The sequence below is a fragment of the Pseudorca crassidens genome, chromosome 7 (assembly GCF_039906515.1).
Source record: "Pseudorca crassidens isolate mPseCra1 chromosome 7, mPseCra1.hap1, whole genome shotgun sequence".
Classification (NCBI taxonomy): Eukaryota; Metazoa; Chordata; class Mammalia; order Artiodactyla; family Delphinidae; genus Pseudorca; species Pseudorca crassidens.
Genome location: NC_090302.1, coordinates 96,542,124 through 96,564,541, shown reverse-complemented (window position 1 = coordinate 96,564,541; position 22,418 = coordinate 96,542,124). Strand labels below are relative to the sequence as shown.

General features: G+C 38.9%; 1 protein-coding gene across 2 annotated transcripts in view; it reads left to right on the top strand.

Moving 5' to 3' along the window:
* The window catches only part of SPTLC1 (serine palmitoyltransferase long chain base subunit 1), a 74,989-nt gene extending 53,105 nt beyond the window's left edge, over positions 1-21,884 (top strand). The window contains exons 8-15 of one of the 2 annotated variants that reach the window (XM_067745049.1): positions 1,783-1,872; positions 7,342-7,449; positions 9,620-9,715; positions 10,074-10,170; positions 11,272-11,326; positions 15,442-15,559; positions 18,785-18,858; positions 20,490-21,884. In XM_067745049.1, coding sequence (XP_067601150.1) covers positions 1,783-1,872; positions 7,342-7,449; positions 9,620-9,715; positions 10,074-10,170; positions 11,272-11,326; positions 15,442-15,559; positions 18,785-18,858; positions 20,490-20,583 — 732 coding nt within the window. In that variant the 3' untranslated portion in view covers positions 20,584-21,884. The remainder of the gene's footprint in view (positions 1-1,782; positions 1,873-7,341; positions 7,450-9,619; positions 9,716-10,073; positions 10,171-11,271; positions 11,327-15,441; positions 15,560-18,784; positions 18,859-20,489) is intronic. The other variant, XM_067745050.1, reaches the window with a different exon arrangement.
* Positions 21,885-22,418: the final 534 nt, after the last annotated feature.

Here is a 22,418-nt window from a genome sequence, read left to right as displayed (position 1 = left end):
GTAAGAGGTTTTGCCTGTCCAATTAGGGAAAACTTTTTATGGTAATAATCACTGCCACACTGATGTATGTGAGGATACAAAGGGCCTTCCAAAAACTCTGAGGAGAGCTTCAGTTGGCACAGCCTTTCTAGAGGGTAAATGGGCAGGTATATTCTGGGATTCTTAAATATCCATACCCTCTGGAGTGCTGTCTTTAGAAGAGAATCAGAAGTGGTGTCAAAGATCGAAGGGTATTCACGTGATGTAAAAAAACAAAATGAGGGAAACAACCTAAATCCAACACTGTGGGAGTAGTTAAATAATTTACGGTATATCTACAAGGTGGAATATTAAATCTCCATTAAAATCATGGTTTAAATAATATTAAATAATGTGAAAATGTTCACAACATAATATTTTAAAACCTCACGTCCTAGAATGATTAAAACCCTGATTTGAACAAGGTAATTCACAAAGATATGTAGTTACAAGAAAAAGTTACTAGTGTGTGGTGTAACGAGCTCATTTGTTAAATTCTTTTTTGTACTTTTCCATTTCCCAAGAATATTCCAAAAATAAAATATTCCTTTATTGAGTATTTTAAGATCATAAGAAAGATACTTTGTTTTTTAAAGGCAGGGAGAGGCGGGATGCCCCCATGTCCTCAGCTGTGACCTCCCAGCAGACCCACAGCCTTCAGGTTTGAGTTAGTGACAGAGTGAAGATGACCAAGAATGATGTAAACTTTTGCATGCTTCAGCCGACACTTTTCTGAGCATTAACATACAGCTGTGGGTTCTAAAATACCCCTTAAAGAATAGCTCTGATATTTGAGTTTCTAATTGTTCATTAGAAGCTTAGAGGCAAGAAACCTTTGAGTAGAAAGGTGGCGGCAAACTCTGTGGAATTTTTTCAGTGCAGTGTACCTGAAACATCTACAAATTCAGCAATGGGAGTGGTTTATTAGTGATATGACATCAGTGGGTTGTGGGAAGGTGTGTGTTACTTGAAAGAGTCCCTCCACTGCACCACCTTCGAACGTCACTGGGTGAGGTCATGGTCCAGTTTTACTTGAACCAGTAGTGAGGAGTAAGGAAGGAAAAGGGTTTCATCTGTTTTTTGGTAAATAAGGGAGATCAGGGTTTGTCTGTTTTTTAACTTTTTATTAGGAAAATTTCTGGCACATTCAAAGGAGACAGTAGTATAGTGAAGCCCCCTGTACCCTTCTCCTGGCTTTGTTTTCAATATTCTGCCATTCTTGTATCATCTGAACCTTCGCCTAACTCCCCACTCAATCTCTGTGATGATGATGATTGTCATCATCATTAGAGTTCTTTTTATTTTAGGTAAAATTTACAGACATTGAAATACATTAGTCCTAGTTATACAGTTTTGACCAGTGGTTATACCCGTGTAGCCCAGGTATCATGGCCCCCATCATGACATAAAACGTCCCCATCTCCCCCAGAAAGTTCCCTTGGGTCCCTTCCCAGTCATTCTGGGCTTGGAGGGTTTTGTTTGTGTTTTAGTATTCTCAGTGTCTAAACAGTTTGTGTTTGTGTGTGAGGCCTCCTAGTTGACTGTGTGACCTGAAAACATGTCTGAGAGAAGAAAGCACTGTTTTTCATCTCAAAATAACAGGATCTCAAACCTTGAGCTTGAAATTAATTTAATTTGACTATCTATTTGTTGATTTATCTTGGTGAATAAATCTTGTAGGGTGAAAGTGCTAGAGAGCACATAACAGATTATGTATTTGGAGTTACTGAAATTTAAAACATCTACTTTTTTTTTCTTTTAAAGAATCCTCGCAAGGCTCGTGTAACTCGACATTTCATCGTAGTCGAAGGGTTGTATATGAATACTGGAACTATTTGCCCTCTTCCAGAATTGGTGAGCAACCATGTTTATTTATTATTTTAGTATTCAGACTATTTGGCACTTAGGCCTTTTGTTTATGACCATTTTTAATGTATAATGTCTGCATTGCTTTGCTTAATAGGTATCATAAGCAAATTCTGATCATACTAGGGAAGTAGATTAAAGTTAAATGCCAACCCTGACCTTTAAAGAGTAATCAAGACAGGTTTTTTGTTTTTGTTTTTTTTTGCGGTATGCGGGCCTCTCACCGCTGTGGCCTCTGCCGCCACAGAGCACAGGCTCCGGATGCGCAGGCCCAGCGGCCACGGCCCACGGGCCCAGCCGCTCCGTGGCATGCGGGATCCTCCCGGACCGGGGCACGAACCCGCGTCCCCTACATCGGCAGGCGGACTCCCAACCACTGCGCCACCAGGGAAGCCCAAGACTCAGTTCTATAAAACCAAATTTATTGAGGTATAATTGACACATAATAAAATATACTCACTTTAAGTGTACAGTTCGATAAGTTTTGACAGATGTATACTCCCCTATCACCACCACCACCACAGTCAAGATATAGAACATTTCTGTCACTCCAGAAGTCCCTCATGCCCCTTTGTAATCAGTACCCCATTCCTGGCTGCAAGCCACTGTTGACTTGCTTTCTGTTCCTGTAGTTTTGCTTTTTGTAGAACTTCGTATAAATGAAATCATATAATATGTACTTTTTAAAACTCAGCTTTTTAAAAGGGGATACAGTACACTGTCTTTAGAAACCATGACTGTTGAGATTTTTTTTTAGGTGAAATTCACATAACATAAAACTAGCCATTTTAGAGTGTAGAGTTCAGTGGCATTTAGTATGTGCGCAGTGTTGTGCACTCATCAACTAGATAGTTGTAAAACTTTTTTGTCACTCCCAGAGAAGACCCAGTACCCATTAAGCAATCACTCCGCATTTTTCCTTGCCCCTAGCCCCCACCAGTCTGCTTTCTGTCTGTATGGATTTACCTATTCTGGGTATTTCTGATAAATGGAATCATATAATATATGACTATGGCTTCACTCACTTATAATGTTTTCATCGTTCATCCAATTTGTGGCATCATTTATCAGTACTTCATTCCTCTTTTTTTCTTTTAATTTATTTAATTTTGGCTGCGTTGGGTCTTCGTTGCTGTGTGTGGGCTTTCTCTAGTTTTGGCAAGCAGGGGCTACTCTTCGCTTCATTCCTTTTTAAAGCTAAGTAATATTCCATTGTGTGGGTATATCACATTTTGGTTTTTTTGTTAACAGATATTTGGATTGCTTCACCTTTTGGCATTTGTGAATAGTGCTGCTGTGAACATTCATGTACAAGTATTTGTTTGAATCCTTGTTTTCAACTCTTTTGTGTATGTGCCTAGCAGTGTAATTGCTGGATCATGTGGTAATGCTATTTTTAACTTATTGAGGAACTGCCATACTGTTTTCCACAGTGGCTTATACCATTTTACATTCCCACCAGCAATGGAGGAGGGTTTCAGTTTCTCCACATCCTTACCAATGTATACTTTTTTTTTTTTTAATTTTTGCCATTCTAGTGGGTGTGAAGTATATTTGCATTTCTGATTTACATTTCATGAATGACTAATAGTGTTGGGCCACTTTTCTTGTGTTGGCCATTTGTATATCTTTGGAGAAATGTTTGTAGAAGTCCTTTGCCCATTTTTAAACTGGGTTGTCTTTTTGTAAAGTTCTTTATGTATTCTGGGTACTAGACCCTTTCCAGGTACGTGATTTGCAAATATTTTCTCTCATTCTATAGGTTGTCTTTTCATTTCTTTGATAGTGTCCTTTGATGCACAAAAGTTTTTAATTTTGGCAAAGTCCAATTTATGTAGTTTTTTGTTGTTGCTTGTGCTTTTAGTGTCATATCTAAGAAATATATTGCAGGGTATGAAGATACACCCCTGTGTTTTCTTCTGAGATTTTTATAGTTTTAACTGTTATTTTAGGTCGTTGATCCACTTTGACTTAATTTTTGTGTATTCTGTGAGAGAGGGATTCAGCTTCATTCTTTTGCATGTGGTTATCCATTTGTCCCTGTACCATTTGTTGAAGAAACTATTGTTTTCCCATTGAATGGTCTTGGCACCCTTGCCGAAGTCAATTGACTGTAGGTATATGGGTTTATTTCTGGACTCTCAGTTCTATTCCATTTGTCTATATGTCTAGCCTTATGCCAGTACCATGCTTAATTACTTAATTCATGTAGCTTTGTGGTAAACTTTGAAATCAAGACGTGAGTTCTCCATTTTTGTTCTTTTTCAAGATTGTTTTGGTTATTTGGCGTCCCTTGAAATTCCATTTGAATGTTAGGATCAGCTTTTCCATTTCTGTAAAAAATTACATTGAGATTTTTTTATAGGGATTGTAGTGAATATTTAGATTACTCTGGGAAGTATTGCCGTCGTAATGATACTAAGTCTTGTCATTGATGAACATGGAATGTATTTCCATTTATTTCAGTTTTCTTCAATTTCTTTCAGTATTGTTTGTGGTTTTTACTGTAAAGTCTTGTACCTCTTGGGTTACATTTTTTTTTTTTTTTAAGAAGATGTTGGGGGTAGGAGTTTATTAATTTATTTATTTTTGCTGTGTTGCATATTCGTTTCTGTGTGAGCGCTTTCTCTAGTTGTGGCAAGTGGGGGCCACTCTTCATCGCAGTGCGCGGGCCTCTCACTAGCGCAGCCTTTCTTTTTGCGGAGCACAGGCTCCAGACGCGCAGGCTTAGTAGTTGTGGCTCACAGACCTAGTTGCTCCGCGGCATGTGGGGTCCTCCCAGACCAGGGCTCGAACCCGTGTCCCCTGCATTAGCAGGCAGATTCTCAACCACTGCACCACCAGGGAAGCCCCTCTTTGGTTAAATTTATTCCGAAGTATTTTATTCTTTTTTATGCTATTATAGATGGAATGGTTTTCTTAATTTCCTTTTTGGATTGTTCACTACTAATTATAGAAATACAGATGACTTTTGTGTATTGATCTTGCATCGTTCAACTTTTGCTGAACTTGTTTATTAGCTGAAACAGTATTTTTGTGGATCGTGTTCTGTATATAAGATCATGTCATCTGTGAATAGAGCTAGTTTTGCTTCTTCCTTTCCAAGGATGGATGCTTTTCTTTTTTTTTTCTTGCCTGATTGCTCTGGCTAGAACTTCCAGTACAGTGCTGACTAGAAGTGACAAGAGTGAGTGTCCTTGTGTCATTCCTGCTCTTTAAGGGGAAAGCTTTCAGGCCATCACCATTGAGTATGATTTTAGCTGTGGGTTTTCCATAAATGCCCTTTATCAAGTTGAGGAAGTTCCCTCCTATTTCCTATTTGTTGAATGCTTGTCTCATGAGAGATTTGGGGTTTGTCAGATGCTTTTTCTGCCTCAGCTGAGTTAATCATGTGGTTATCCTTCATTCTATTAATATGATGTATTACACTGATTTTCCTGTAATAAACCACCATTGCATTTGACCATTAAAATCTGAATCTATGAGTCCATCAATTGAGTAGAGATTCAAAATAAAGGTTTCATATCTTATTTTTTTAGTTTTTCACTATTTCTTGAGGAAATCTAGATACATCCTAAATGTCAGTAAAAGAGAAGATTTGTTTTCCTCTCCTTCCTTTTGTGAGTGTCAAAGACTGATAGAATAATGTAGGAGAGATAGTCGGCCACAAGATACTAGAACTGTATGTTACAGGGGTACAATAATAAAGCAGTACTGATGGGCAAATATATAGCCAATGAAACAAAATGTAAAGTGTAGGAACAGATCAAGTACCTAAAGTACTTAGTATGTAAAATTACAGGATACAAATTAGGGTTTGACAAAAGGATTCCTGTTTTGTTTTACTTGTCTATTTGTGTTCCAGTACTGTGATGATATTATTAAATATTTTCTAAAACATAGTTTTTAGAAACTATCTCACTCATATAATACCTCATATTAATGGATGGGAAAGAATCAGTATTGAAAAGTTGTAATTCTCCCCAAATCAATTTGTTCATTGTTAATGAAAACTCAGCTAAAAGCCCAGTGAGGACCCCTCTCCCAGTTTCATGTTGATTCACAAGATTAGCCTGTAAAATCTTGATGGTTAAAAAATAAATTATCAGACTCAGGATATGAGACATCAACCCATCTTATATATTTCTGTGCATTATTTCTATAGTTTCAGTGGAAAAAATGATAGTAATTAAACATTTAATAACTAAAATTATGATTCTGGCACGAGAGAAGATTACATGAGTCATGGAAAGATTTAAGAGCCCAACTTCTCATGTTATATATATAAAAATTTAGTGGTTGATAATCACTGTATTTTAATTCAGCTGTGAAACTTATCACATACATATCATAAAGGGGTAAATCAGTTAAACACTAGGGGGAAAAAATCTGTACATATGTTCAGCCTCCCAATGTATAAACCAAAAAATTTATGAAATAATTAGAAGAACATATAGATAAATATGCATCTAAACCTTAGATGGGAAAGGACTTTCTTATAAGCCGGAAAGCAAAGGGGGAAAAATAAGATTAAAAAACATATTAATGAAAACTTTTTCTGGATTAAAAAAATGAATCTAAATTGGAACAGTGCCTCTGAGGGAAGAATATTTACAACATTTCTCTAGGAGTTTTTATGTATAATCAGACCAGTATTTAACAGATAGATTACATGTCTGTACTCATAATGTCTTAACAGTTCCTTCTTTAAAAATTGGCATTGTGCTGTCTGTATTACTGAGTTAAATTGAACCATTTTAGAGCATCTAAAATACAGTTATTTTTCATTATTCACGGTAGTTATGTTCTATAAAGTGTGTGTGTGTGTGTGTGTGTGTGTGTGTGTGTGTGTGTGTGTATTTATGTTCTGTAAAACTGCTGCAAATACTGAACTTTTGCTCCTAGGGCAAATACAGAGTTAGTTTTCTGCAAACCTCTAGTCACAACATTTTCATCAGTCACTCAATACATAACGTTGTTTTATATGTGTTTCTGTTTAAAGACACCTTATTTAATATGTATCGTTGATTTATTCATATTGAACTCACAGCCAGCAGTATTATAACTCAGGCCTGAATGAAGCTTATGTAACACACACATTTTTTCCATAAGGCACATCACAGCCTTCTTGCACTTAGGGACTCTAGGCCAAACTTCAGCACTGTGCTTGGGGGCCATTTTAAACAACAAAATCACAAAGAAAAGCACAAAATGCGAAAAATGTGGCAGTAAACAGAATGTGAAAAGGACACTTGTTTGCAATATAAGCTGAAGCAGTAGCCTGTTAACTCAGCTGGGAAGGTGCATTTCAGGTGACTCAGAGTTTTTCACCACCCTGCAAATATGCCCTAAGTATCGATTTGGAGGTTACAAATAAATTTTAGCATGTAGGCAGATTCACAAATATGAATTTTATGAATTTTCAGTATTTTAAAGTTGTGTTTATTTACCACTTAGGTTAAGTTAAAATACAAATATAAAGCAAGGATCTTTCTGGAGGAAAGCCTTTCGTTTGGAGTCCTGGGGGAGCATGGCCGAGGAGTCACTGAACATTTTGGAATCGATGTAAGCTCTCCTTTTTTGGAACATTCCCTCTTACAGTAACCATGCAGTTCCATCCTGCTGGGCAGGTTTCATGGGCACAAGACAGTGTTCCTCATCAGTGTGCAGGGTGCAGCTTTGGTGTCTGTCACTTCACTGAGCCCACAGAGGATTGGGTCAGCCAGACCAGGGTCCCTATCTTCCCTTGGAACTCAGTGGCTAATCATAGAATTTGTGTTCTGTTTACATGGTAACATTTGATCCCAGCTTTCAGTGTTTCTTCTCTAGAAACAGTTAAATTTGCCTTCCATTTTTTCTTTAAAATCAGTAAGAATTCTCTGAGTTGTCCTTTAGAAAGTATCAAAGCAGTGAAAAGATGTTCTTTCTAATATTTAAAATTCTGTATTTTTATTTGTGTGTATGGGGGTGAGATATATATATATATATATATATATATATATATATATATATATATATATATATATAAAAAAAATAGAAATACCACCAGCATGGATTCACAAAGCCGTTCAAGGTCCCAGACAACTGGAGTGAGTTTTTCATTGTTTCTTTTGCTGAAAGGAAATGAGCCTCAACTAGCCCCACTCTTAGTGGGTTTTGCTCCTAGAGCCTCAGAGAGGAACAGTGTGGGCCCATCTGCAGAACCTGTCCTTACCCACCTCTGTGTGGTTGATGTGAAGGAAGCTTTTCTCCAAATCTTGTGCATAAAAGTTTTGCAACTTGTGTTAAAATGTTGAACTATAAAACATAAACTCACCTTAGATTATTTGCATCCCTCTACCCATACAGACCTAGAGAAAAATGTAGAGCAGAATGAATATCACACCAAGTTGACTGAAGCATACTCTTCAAAGACAAACTGACATTTGGCAATGAAATGCACTGAAGAATTTAAGATAAATGGAAATGTAATTCAAGTAAAATTTACACCAGAGCAATTTTTAAGGCATGAACATTTTAAAGAAGGAAAAAGCACTATCTAATTTCACTGTTCCAGTTTTCTCACTGCTTCCAGCAGTTGTCTCAGAGGTAGTATTTATAATGGCTTGAGTAAGAGTGCAGAATGTATGAACCTTATTTGGACCCTAATTCAAACAAATACTGTGAAAAACAAGCTTTGTGAGACAGATGCTTGAACACTCAGTATTTGATATTAAGAAATTTTTCATTTTTTAAGTGTGGTAATGTTTTTGAAAGAGTGCATATCTTTTAGAAATGCACACTGAAATATTTATAGATGAAAACATAAAAAGTCTGAGATTTGCTCCAAAGAAATGAAGAGGGCAGTAGGGGGCTTATACGTGGAACAGGATTGTCCATAAGTTGATAATTATTGAATCTGGTGATGGGGATTCTTTATACTTTTGTATATGTTTGAAATTTTTCATAATGAAAGGTTAAAAAAAAGAATAGTGCACAGGTTTCCTTGTTGGATCTGTGGAACACTTGGGAAAACACCAGATGTGATCTGACCAGTCATTATTATGGCCATCAGTGAGTAATTACAGAATGGCTGCTGTATGCAGGGTGGAACTTGGTGCTGGGGGCTGGAGCAGAAGGTGAGGACCAAAGGAGTGCTGAGCTGTTGAGAATGTAGTGGGTACTCAGGAGCCCAGTGGGCACATTAGGTTCATCCACTGCCCAGTTGGTCCATTTTGGTCAGAGCCCATGATGGCCCATTGCCATCATGTTTGGATAAATTGATTTCATTTTTGAAAAGGTAGAAAAGGTAAATGGAATGTAGTACTTGCTCCAAAGTGTTCAAAACCCTGATAGATTTCTTTTTATTTCTCTCAAGTACCTTCTGTGGAGAAGGACAGCTGAGACCACTGTTTTAGCAAGGAAATGATCTTATCTTGTACCTCTGAATATGTTTAGTATCAAACAACTTTAGATTTCATCTTTTATCTAGCTCTTCCACGGTGAATAAATTGTCAATGAATGATGGAATGGCAAAAAAGTATAAAGTGAGACATCTTCAGAGGTGGGCTATGAAACATTGGTCCTTTTAACGATTGATTTTGTATGACTTACCCTTTATTTTCAAGGAGGTAGTTTGAATCCAGATGTTGACATGATTAGTGCTGAAATTTTGTCTCTAGGATTGACATTGGCCTTTCCCCCCAACTTTTCTTTAAATTGAGAAATAACTCCCGCTGTCCCTCTTTTCTGACAGATTGATGATATTGATCTTATCAGTGCCAACATGGAGAATTCACTTGCTTCTATTGGGGGTTTCTGCTGTGGCAGGTCTTTTGTAATTGACCATCAGGTGGGTTCTTTTTAAAAACAGAAGTAAAAACTGAAACCTGTTGCTCCATTGGTCAACTAAAAATGTAACTGCTATTACAAAATTTCATTCTAACTTAGTTTGTCACACAATTTTTATTTAGAAGTAGATTTGTTAAAGAATCATTCAAAATATTTACATTTAGAAATTATCTCCCTTTCTAAAAAAGTTTTGGTTTTGTTACATAACTTCTGTACATGCCTGGGTCTTACCACCTCACCATTTGTATGTGCTATTTGATAGGGAGTGCAGAGATTTGGTGCCTTTAGTTTTTTTAGCCAAAGGAAAACAAAGACAAAAAAAAGTGTTTATGTTTTATAACTTGTGTGTTTCTTCTCAGCGACTTTCCGGCCAGGGATACTGCTTTTCAGCTTCATTACCTCCCCTCTTAGCTGCTGCTGCAATTGAGGCCCTCAACATCATGGAAGAAAATCCAGGTATAACCTTTAAACACAGGAAGTCACAGATATTTCAAGTCATGTTAGCCATGCTGCTGGTTTGCCTTTTTGGAGAAATTAGCTGGAGGAAATGATTTCCCAGACAAAGCTCTGGCTCTGAATTACGTTATCTGGCAATTTATGGGAAAAATGATGGTGAAGAAGTTTTGTCCCTGCCTCAGGGTTTCGGGTTAGAGCTTCTCTCGTGTTTCTGGAGGTGAAGGCAGAGCCAAAGCAAAGCTCGCTCCCTTGGTGGGCAGAGATGCCAGGAAAAGGAGGGACTAGCTCTGGGCCAGTCATCCTTTAGTTTATCGGGGTTTTTTGAGAAATTAGCTGAAGTATGCTAATTCTTGGTACTTATAATTTTATAACTGTTGTCTAGTTTTCCTCATCAGCCTTTGATTCATGAGTTGGTGCTGAGGCCATACAGGTTTACCAACTATTAAAGCTTGCTTAATGGGCAGTCGACTCAATTTAAAATGTGGTTTGGGGCTGTGATAGCGCCTCCTCACCAAAGGCTAAAAGGAAAATGGAAAAGCAGGCCTGGTATTTGTAATTTTAAATTTTATAAATTTCTAAAGATTCAGCATTGGTTTTAATTCAGAGAATCAGTAAAAGTGAGTGTTTCTGTGTGCACATTCACATGCTTGCTTGTCAGATACCTGCCACTCCTGTCTCCTCAGATATTTCAGTTTGTGGATTTTCCTTAAAAGAAAGTGAAAATATCAAGAAGAGATCATAAACATTACTGCAATGTCTATTTTTTCCCAAATTGTTTAGGGTCCAGAAATATTTAATATATTTGTACCCTTTTGTTCTTGGCCAGATAATTTATAGTATCTTAATAAGAACAAGAGCCATTGTTTTGTTCTGGAAAACCTCATCCCAGATTTTGCTGAAAGTTGGGTGAGCAGGTGCCAGCTAGTATATGCCACAGATGAAAGTTGGGGACCTTCAGAGGAGTTACTGGCAGTCTATTTGTGTGTTATTAGTGGGCAGAAGGATTTGCTGCATTTTAAATTGATGAACTGGATCTTTAAAAACATTTTTAGATTAGTATATGCAGTCTTCCAAATGTACTAATGTATTTGTTTCCTTCAGATATTTTTGCAGTGTTGAAGGAAAAGTGCAAACGAATTCATAAAGCTTTACAAGGGTGAGTTTTACATATTTTCAACCAACTCAAAAGTTTATCTGCACAACATTTAAACAACTTGTGAAAAATTTTGAATGTCACCTCTTTGGTTTTCAGTGCATTTAATAGGCTTGAGTCAGTTTGTCTAAATTGCAGCTAAGAAACCAAAAACACAGTTCATTCAAATTTGTCTCTGTTTGTGAAACCAGAGCATTCATTTTGTCATTGTTTTAAAATATCATAACTTTGTTTTTCTAAAAATGATACAAGCTCGTTGGTAAAATACTACAGCAGTACAGAAGGTAACAAAGATGAAAAAAAATAACACAACATGCTGCCACCAGAAATAACCAGCATGAACACTGGCGAATCTCCACACATCTTGTAAGGATAAAAGGATGACAGTGGGTTCATACTGTCCATGCTGCTTTTTAGAAAATTACTGATTTATTTTAAGTTACTTCAAGAAAAAGAAACAAGTGAAATAGAAGTGAACCTTATGAGTGTTCTGTTTACTTTTGTTTTAACAACACAAGAGTAGTTCTTTAAGATTCCTCTAGAATTGAGAAAAAAATTGAGGCTAGTGACATCTTCAGGCAGATTTCTTATCTTACAGAAAATGATCTCACCTTGCCTGTGGTTTCTTTTTGCCTTTCCAAGTTGAAACCTGCCTTCTCAGTCATGGAAGTCCTATCCCTATTGCCAGATATGGAAACTAGAAACTTTTCTAAAAAGGACAGTTAATAAATAAGCGGGTCACAGATGTTCCCGATAAAGTAGGGGGAGAAATAATTGAAGTTGGGTCTGACTTTCTGATCCTAACAAAAGTCCTTGTATGATTTATGGTAGAGAGATATTATTGTTTCCAGTTACATTGGCTTATGAAATATTAATAAACCAGTTCAGCCTAGCACATTGGAGTCACTGTCAATTCATGAACACCTACCTCAGATGCCCTTTATTCTATGAGTGTTAATCTGTTTATTTTTTAAATCCAATCCTCTACTTTTCCCAGTTCTTTCACACTTTTTCTTCTCTCCAAAATCCCTAACCCTCTGTCTCACTCCACCCAGTTTTAGCTGACAGCCTTGCCTCATGCTGTCGCTTGGGAACTCCCTCATTTTACCTCACAGACCTGCACACCTGCGGGTATCCGAACCAGTCTTCCCTCGTGTTATAGCCAAAGAAACGTTCCTCCATCTATCACAGCTCTTCTTTCTTAAGGACCAAGTGCCTTTGGTTGTCTCCTCTCCTTTCTCTTCAGTCTCTCCCCTTTCCTGAGTCATTTGATTAGCATTCAAGTACACCCTGCCCTATCTTGTCTTAAATTCTTCTTTCCTGTGGCCCCATACTCCCCTCTAGCAACTAGCCCATTGCTCTGCTTCTCTTTATAGCCAGTCTTTTTCCAGAGTTGTTTATGCCCTCTCCACATCCTCACCTCTCATGTACACTTGAAACTACTGAAACCCACCTCTACGGCACTTTACCCAGAATGTTCCTGTGACTACTGAGGGATGACTGTATTTTCTGATGTTAAAACATCCTTGCATTCCTGAGTAAATTCCTCCTTGATTACAGTATATTTTTCTGCCCTGTTAGAATTTTGAATTTTTATATCCATATTTATAATTTAAATGGGCCTATAATCTTTTGTTACAACAACCTTACATAACCTAGGAATCAATGTGTGGTAGCCTCAATAAAATATTGAGCAGTTTTTCCACTTCCCTGCGTTATGGAGCCATTGTATAAGACCAGGCTTGATTATTTGTTTCTTCAAAGTTGAGCAGGACTCCTCTGTAAGACTCTCTAGACTTGGGGCCTTTGGGCTGGGCATAGTCTGTGATTATCTCTCTTGTGTCTGTTATTTCCCCTTTTTATTTTCTGTTTCTGTCGTTTTCATTCTTATGATAATCTGTCCAGGATTTTGCCCAGCACGTTTTTTAAGTTTGATTTTGTTTTTTACTCATATTTTGTTTTCTCTGATTGATTTTTTTTCCCTTATTTCTCTACTTTCTTGTTTCATTGAATTGTGTTTTTTTACTCTTTTTTAGCTTTTTACATTTAGGTTATTGGTGTTATTATTTTCCAATAAATATCTTAAGGATAAACATTTCAAAGGCAGTAAGTATTTTCAGTGTTCAGTTCTAAGTAATTTTTTTTAGTCTCCTCTAATCAGTGATTTGCTTCTCTCATCTCTGAGGTTGCATTTGGGAGAGGAAGTCAGCGGCCTATGCTGCTTTGGGTCCTTGCTGGAATCTTGAAGAGCTCCTAAATTCTAACATAATTATTCATGTCCAGCGCTTTCCCCACACTAAGCACATGATGGAGACCACGTCTGAACTGTTGATTGTTCTATCCCTAGGACCTAGACCAGTGTTTAGTATTTCCATTTGGTAAAATGGGTAAAATAATATGGTAAATAATGTGCTCTCCAGAAATGCTTTTTTTAAGTATAACAGGCTCTGAAACACAACTTCTAACTTTCTGAACTCAAGTTATAATTCTCTGTCCATTTGGTTTTAGTTAAACTTTAATGCAGCATCCAGGCAGCCAGAAAGAGGGCATTTTGTTTCATTCCTTCTCACACCAACTTGCTCCACCTAACATGTGAGATGAGCCCATTTGATCAAATAATAAGCTCGATTGGGCTTATAGGTGCCTTGTTTGTATCAAGGAAAATCCAGGCCATTTAATTCATATGAAATGCAATTTGAAAAGTAATTCTTTAAGTTCTCCCTGAGAGTACATGACCTAAAACAATTAATACTTCTTTGTGTACAAGTTTAACACATTCAAAATTCACCTAAGAAATGGGTTTTGAAAGCATATTTCTTAGTTTCTACAGTAGTAAAACAACTGATCTATAAGGTTTCCCCATATTCCAGAAGCCCTAGAGTCTAAGATTCCATGATTCAAATCTGCAGCCTGATTTACTGAGAGATCCTAGTGTGATGCATTACATTTAAAGAAAGTAGACACAAATTAATGATGTTCAAGGGTGGTTTGAAAGGCAGGTGAGCTTAGCTTCCTCACTTCATGTGATACTCGGCACAGGTAGTCATTCAGTAAAAGCTTGTTGAGTCCTAAACATGTTTGAAGAATCGAATATGCCAGCAAGTGCTTTTTGTGCTCATTTCATTCTAAGGGAAAAGCAAATCTTTCCAGGTAAAGCAGACTAAATGAAAGCCATTTAAAATGTTTAGCCCAATTTCAAATAGACATGTATCACTCTTTTTGTCCTAGGAGATAGGTCAGAAATCAAACCATACGTGGCTAAATTATATGGCCTACTGTTCTCATAACACTGCAATAATCATTTGAAAATACAGGCTTTCACCCCTAAAGAAATCTCCCTTCCTTCCTGAGAAACAGCAGATTTCTGTGCTGTTAATCCTAAGAGAGAAGAAAATAATTGTAATTCAAGAAAAATTTAAAATTAAACATGTACACAAGAAGACAGCTTTACAACCTAAATATACTGTTGGTGATCAAAGTATAAAATTTTAGTGTCAGAAATTATCCCTGTTGTTTATAAAAGACAAGATACAAACTAAAGATTTAGAAAATAAGGAAGCAACATTATCAATTATAATATGTTATCCATGGAGGAAACAGAGGTAATAGAAAATGATGGTGCAGACACTTCCCTAAAGTGGGTGATGAGGGAGGCCCCCCCTGGACCTGGGACCGGGCGTGTCTGGTGCTAACCGTGCAAGAACAGGAGAGAGCAGGTGAGAGGAAGCGACAGGACAGAGGCCCAGGGCTGAGTGGGCCTGCAAGGGGCCCCTCGAGGAGGGGTTGGCCCCAGCCAAGGTGGGTGAGGCGCGTAGACCGTCTGGTGGGAGGCTGGGGATGACGCACGTGTTCTCTGTGAAATGTGAGCCGGAGGGTCCCGCGGGACCGGGAATCCTCTTCCCAGCCATGCTGCAGGGTGTCCTAGACTAGGAAGCACTGCCCAGAGCGTGCATTTTTACCTCCCTTTGTCAGATCTGGAATCCCACCACATGATGTTTCCCATGGAAGTCCCAAGTTTCTGTCACCTTCATTAATGCAGACTTTGTAAAATTATTTATATGTGAGAAATCTGAGCTCGGAAGAGGATTTATGCTTGTGTGTGTGTTACCCTTCCTCAGCATTTCTGGATTAAAAGTGGTGGGTGAGTCCATTTCTCCAGCATTTCACCTCCAGCTGGAAGAGAGCACTGGGTGTCGAGAAAGAGATGTTAAACTACTTCAGGAAATAGTAACTCAAGTGAGTATCCAGTTATTCGGGTGAATCTCTTCGTACTCTTCTACCCTGAACCCAAGCAATTTTTAAGGCCATTTTTAAGAATGCTCTCTTTGCCCTAAGAGATTGGGTACAACAGAAATTGTGGTTACCCCTCTGGTGACATGGAATTGTTCCGATGCCCAGCCTTCCCGACATCTGTCCCTGCCCAGTGGAGTCTGTAGCAGTCTCTGCTGACAGGCTGCAGGTTATTCCATTGGGTCAATTTTCAGTTCACATTGAAGTTGTGTTCTTTGCCACATTGTATTAAAATACACTTTGCTTCCACTCTGAATAATTAGTCTTCCAGAAAACCCAGTTGCTTACTATTTACAAAGCCAGGCTTTTGCACATGTAGGTGGGGATGGCATTGTGTATGGTGATGGCGCACAACACCGGACAGCTGACTGGGGCTGAACACCCAGCATAGCTCAGAAACAGGTCGAAATAATCTTGTAACCAAAAAGGAAGGAAGAAGAGCCACTCCTTTACCATGCCTAACTTGGGAGCTTGATTTAAATGTCTGACTTCTGAAAGTCTTACTACTAAGTGTACCTTAGTTATTAACTAAGAAACGCATCACTAGGGAAGATCCCTTGGCCTTTTACTGTTCAGTAGAGCTGCTTTCACCCAAGTCCTCTCTCCTCACTTTCCTCCTTCTAAAGAATGGTCAAGTGGCCCTGCAGCACTGAGCACCGAGGGGGGTGCTGCCTTGTACTTGAATCTGAAATACGTGGAGTATGTATTTGAGAATTTCCTTGTCCTGCTTGTCCTGACGGTTCCTTTCAGAGGCTCCTTCCCTGAGTCCGTGCTGCCAGGCATCAGGGTAGTAGTGACGGTCAAGTCTGCCATGTGCCCCTGCCCGGCTGTGGCACAGCAGGCAGTCACGTGGCTGCTCAGTATGGAGACTGTGGTGCTAAGCCAGCCTCTGGCTTCAGCTGACCTGTACCCTACGATGTGTGAACCACAGTACCTGCAGGCATTGATTCGTGGAGAGCTTCTTGCAATTTGTGGAGCATTGATTCGTGGAGAGCTTCTTGCAACTTGTGGCCTTCCAGCGTCAGTTGTCCTAAAAAAACAAAATAAAACCAAACCCAGAATATGAGATTCCTAATTAAGGAAACGTGTCAGATTATGAATGAACAGGCTGGAGTGGCTCTCGCCTCGCTGGGTGAGGAAATGTCACGGATGTCTCCTCAGGTGCAGCTCTGCAAACATGAAAAAAAACTCTTTAAAGGGGAAAAGCATCCCACAGACCTTTTTTACTGCCTCGGTGTTTTTATTGTCATATTACTTAAATGTATAAGCTATAAAAGGAAGTACAACATCCTTTTAATTAGAGCTCCTATACAAATGTAATACCAAAACAAATTTATAACAAATATAAGCAGAACAGACAAGCCTAGTAAGAGTCAAATTATGACATTACCTTCATGTGACAGCTGAGTTTGTTTTCTAACTGAGTTGCCGGGTGGTGTGACTGACGCTGACTGCCGCCAGAGCAGCCTTGTGAAGCTGCATGTCCTATGTTGGAGTCTGTGGTGACGCCGTTATTATCCCAGAGCCTCCCCTCCAACCCCCCTCAGGGTGACTTTGTGTCACAGGACGTGGGCCTTCTCTAGGTGCCAGGGTGTCAGTTCCAGTCAGATCCACCTCGGTTCTTTTCTCACTAGGTAGCGACAGCTAAGGTCTTACTGCAACTCTGTTCCAGAGGGAGACTCAGAAAGGGCATGTGAATCAAGTGACTCGATACTTCTCTTACATAGGTTATCCTCATAACAAAAAGAAAAAGTGAGTCTGGACAATTCACAGATCCCAAAATTACATCTGTGGGCTCCCGCTGGATATTGGCTGTCTTCAGGAAATCACCTTCAGAATTGAATGAGGAGAGAACAGCCTCTGGGGAAGGGAACAGAATACTATCTGGAAACTGCATTTGTAGGAAGGAAGAGGAAAACTCTTAGAGTTTCTTTGCATCATTGCAGCTTCCATCTTAATAAGTCTTTTGTCCTGTTCCTCTTTGCTTTTTCTTTTCAATATTTGAAAGAGAAAAAAGGATCATGACACCGTAGTTCTTGTTTAAGCTTTGCAGAACTGAGCAGTTCTGCCAAATTTTTGTTGACTTCCTGATAAAACAGTTTTTACAAACTGAGCTATGGTTTATACTGTTTCTTAACTAGACAGGACTAGAAACAGAGCCAGTCCAGATGTTTGCAGAAGGAGTTAACTTTTCCAAGTAGACTTCCAGAATGTAGAATCAGCAAAAGACATTGCCTGCCATTGTTTTCCATCTTTTCCTAGCAGAGGAAAACCTTGCCTCACAGCTTACAGAATGGCCCCTCTTCAGGCAAATACCTGCACTGCCACACGCTGGCAGTGATTGTTCTTTCCTTTACAACACCCCTTGCTCTAGCTGACTGTTAGTTTGTTTGTTCATTTGTTTAAAAATACAATTCACGTTCCATAAAATTCACTCTTTAAAGTATACAGTTGAGTGGTTTTTAGTATTCTCACAGGGTTGTGCAGCCATCACTGATTTCAAAACGTTTCATCACCCCAAGGAGTAACCCTTATAAACCATTACCCTCGTCTGACTTTATGCTTTATTTTGATAGCGATTATTTAATTTTTTAAAAAATGTTGGCAGGTAGCTGATGTATTGGAAAGCTGTGCAAAATGTGACACCAGACTCTTCTGTGCTTGGTAGCACTGTGTCCGAGTGTAGCACATGGGAATCAGAGGTGTTGTTGATATTTGACGTGTGAGCAGTTCCTCTCTGAAATGATTCTGCTGGCGTTACTAAGTGCAGCTCTTGGTTAGCCTCCGGGGCTTTGTTGGTCCTGTTTCCCCCTGTCCTAACTCTGCTTTGCCTAAAGTGGTAAACACTAGTTACCTATGGCTGTTTAAATTAAGTCAGATTCAAAGTTCAGTGTTACAGTTGCACTAGCCATATCTCAAAGTGCCCGAGAGCCACGTGGGCCCCTGACTGCCGTCCTGGACAGCACAGGGCAAACACCTCCATTATTGCAGGAAGTTCTGTAGAACAGAGCTCTCAAGATGATTCTGTGGTATTTTGTTTTGTCTTCTAGCAGTTATAATTGGAAAAATGAATTAAAACTACTATTAAGAGTAGCATTTCACTGCACCTTCCTGTTTTAATGATCAGTGTCTGCAGTCCAGGTTGCAAATGTATTCCTTTTCCTCATACAGTGCATGGACAGAGGCATCGCGTTAACTCAGGCGCGCTACCTGGAGAAAGAAGAGAAGTATCTCCCTCCTCCAAGGTTGGTAGACTTAAAATTATGACCTGAGTCATTGTTTTCTACTTTAAACTCTGTATGAAATGTATTATGTTTTGAAATTTTTTGAACGACTGTCACAGGATAAGGAAGAATGTGTATTGTTAAAAGATAGAACATCACCTGTTTCTGTTCTTAAGCTAGATGTTTTCCCATTTTAATTGAAAATGCCCTCAGGACTCTGTAATTAACTTAATGACACATCTGCAATCCCAAGAACGAACTGGGACAGCCCAGGTTCGCACTGGCGACGACCTACCACTGTGCTGCGGTAGCATGTGCTGGGCCAGCTGTTTCCGCCACCAGGATAGTCCTTACGGTGTGTGGGGGGGGGGCACAGTCTGGGGGTTGCTGCTCATCCCACCTCTGGCCCAAGCACTATGTGGTACTTCATCTGACAAATATGTATTAAACACCCAAGGAAAAGCAAAGTGACAGTGGGGAAAACCTCTACAGAGGTTCAAGCAGCCCTCAGTGGGAAGGCCACCTTGACTCATGATTTAAAATTGGCGTTCATTCAACACCTGATTCTGTCCCCTAAGCACTTAAACAGTGTAGTCCAAGAAGGTAGACACCCAGAGCTTGAGGGTTTCAGGGTCATGACACAGGTCAGGGAGGTCACAGAGGAGGAGGGCATGGTTAGTTCTGGCCTGGGACGGGCTGAGGCTTCCTAGAACAGGAGACGCTTAAGCCAAGCCTGCAAAATCAAGCATATCAAACAAGCTGGGGTGGGCATCAGGCCTTCCAGCAGGGTCTGCAGTGGCGTAGAGACCTACAGGTGCACCTGGGGAGCCCAGAGCACAGGTTTGAGAGGCACCATGGAGAGGGAGCCTGGAAGAGTCTGGGAGAGACCCACGAGAGCACACAAAGTCAGCGCTGTGCAGGCGTGGAGCACTGGGCTGGGTTCTGGAAGACTGTTCTGGCAGCAGCTCGAAAGCACCCTAAAGATCCTGCTCTCTCCGTTCTAGTTACACCATCCAAAGTTGTGATCCTGTGTTTCATGAGGACAGGGGCCACCGTCATTTTGTGCCCTCAGGACTCTGGGCCCAGCCCAACTCAGTGTGTATGTGTCCAGTGGCTGATGCAGATGTTTGCAAAGGGGAGTGAGAGGGACAGGGGTAGAAGTGCCCTGTCAGGCTGATATTTCTTGTCTTCAGTTTCCTGAAAACTTGAAAATTTCTGCCTCGCATCAAAGTATTGTAGAACCTCTATATGACTTAATTGAATTACACTTATGAACAACCACACACTCATTAATATGAGAAACGTTGACTTCCTGCTTTGGGCCTGATACTGCTTGCAGCGGTAGATTTAAAGGACAGAGTTTCCTGCCGGCCCTGGGCAGAGCCCTACTGCAAGGTTACCTTGACTAGATCGCTACTAGTCCAGGCAGGGAACGGCAAACTCCTGTAAATAGCAGATAGTAAAATACTTTCAGCTTGCAGGACACAAGGTCCCTGCCACAACTACGCAACCCTGCCGGGGCAGTGAGAAAGTGGCTATGGACAGTAGGCCATGTTCCAGTAGAAGAGCTTTATTCACAAAAACAGGTGGCAGGCTGACCCTTGGTATAGACTCTCATTTGACTGTCTTTTGTGTCCCTTATTATTTCTCAGCATTAGGGTTGTGGTCACAGTGGAACAAACAGAAGAGGAACTAGAGAAAGCTGCGACCACAATCAGCAAGGTGGCCCAGACTGTGCTGCTTTAGTCTGGGGCCTGGTGGCCTCTCACCACGCAACATGCAGACAGACCTGAGTCACTGCAGAGTGAGCCAGAGGGGGCCTGCGGGAACCACATAGGGTGTCACTAGATGGTGTGGATATCGACTCAGTGTATGACCATGAAAAGGATGCTGGGTACTTAAAAGAAAACAAATCCAAAAGCCCAAGAACTGATTTTCTTAAGAGAAAAACTAATGACAGCATATAATTGATATTTAAATTGTGCTGTTTAGTACTATTTAAACGTTTTATTAATACTACTATTTTATATTCTTTTTTTTGTTGTCATTGTTTAAAAATGGAGCTTCAGTGTATCTTCTTTCCCTTCTAATGATAAAGATTGTGAGCACTCCTTAATATCTCATAGAAAATTTTCTGCAACATTAAAGCTTAGAGGCACTTCAGCATATATGATACAAAATGTATTGAAGATCTAATTCAACCACATCTTTTTCAGTCTTCGTCATGTGAAGCTCAATGGTGGCTAATATATAAAGAATACTTTATGTGTGATCATTATAAATTTTTCATTATAATATATTTGAATCCTAGAATTTTTATATACACTAAATACTGATGTTGCACCATTTCTAACAGTGAATCTTAGCATCCCTAACCAGAGAATAGTCATTATACTTCCTAAGTGAGCAATAATTTAAATTAAATGCTATTTTATTTTAGTATAATTGACCTGTACATTCGTTATGTGTTGACTTCTAATCTGTTTTCAGAAGAGGATTATTGTGATGATCCCAAAATAGAAATCATGTCCTTGATATTTTAGAATATCTAGAATGTGTTGTTTTTTGTATAGGGACGTATAACTACAAGCTTTTTTTCTAAGCTAAAGAAAATGAGACCTTTATTTCTTTTCAGTTTATGAATTCCAGATATCTAAAAAAGATGTGAAAGCACTAAAAATAAAATTTTTAAGCTGTGTTTCAGCTATTTGTTTTTTCTTTAGCAAACCAAGTTGGGTGGTATAAATGTTTGTGATATGTGCCATAAGGTACTACATAAATATTACGCTATTACTCTATCTCTTATTAAAGAGAAAGGAATAAAATTATATTAAAAATGTCATTTTATAATATATGTTCATATTAACAAATGGTCTTCAACATCTTTTTAAATAACATATTTTTTTAATTTTTAGTTTCTATTTTGCCCGAGGTATTTTGTACATATGTGCCTTGTGATTGCCGCTGCTTTAAAGGATACAGTACTCTTTGGGGGATGAATCTGTTTTGTTTTGTTTTTTAATGAAATAAACCTACATTCCTGATAATCAGTCTTTTGCGTATGTAATCTATTCAACAGAATAGTCTCTTGATTTTAAATTCTGCAGGCCTAGGGTAGTATTCTCTGTGTGTGTGTGTGTGTGTGTGTGTGTGTGTGTGTGTGTGTGTTTGTGTCGTGGGGGTTTTTGGAAAATATTAATTTAATTTCTTAGTGCCTTTCTTCAATGTACAGTATCTGAAATTTCCTTGGTTCCTATTGATTTAACCCTTGGCCACTTATGACTACAAAAATACCAGACCTATTATTTTTATAAACAGATTAGGATTGTAACTTTTCAGCTACTTTTATAATACTCTATAAGTCAAAATTGCAATAATCTAGTTTATTGCTACATTTAAAAAATGATTGGACTCAAAAAAAAAATGTTTGGACGTTCCTGGAAAAGATGGTGGACATTATTTAACTTTATTGACATTATTTAATGCTCACACATTATTTAACTTCAATCCTTGAAACACATCAACACGAACCAAAAATAGAGTCTTTATATTAAAGCTATAGAGTGACCACAATCTGGTAA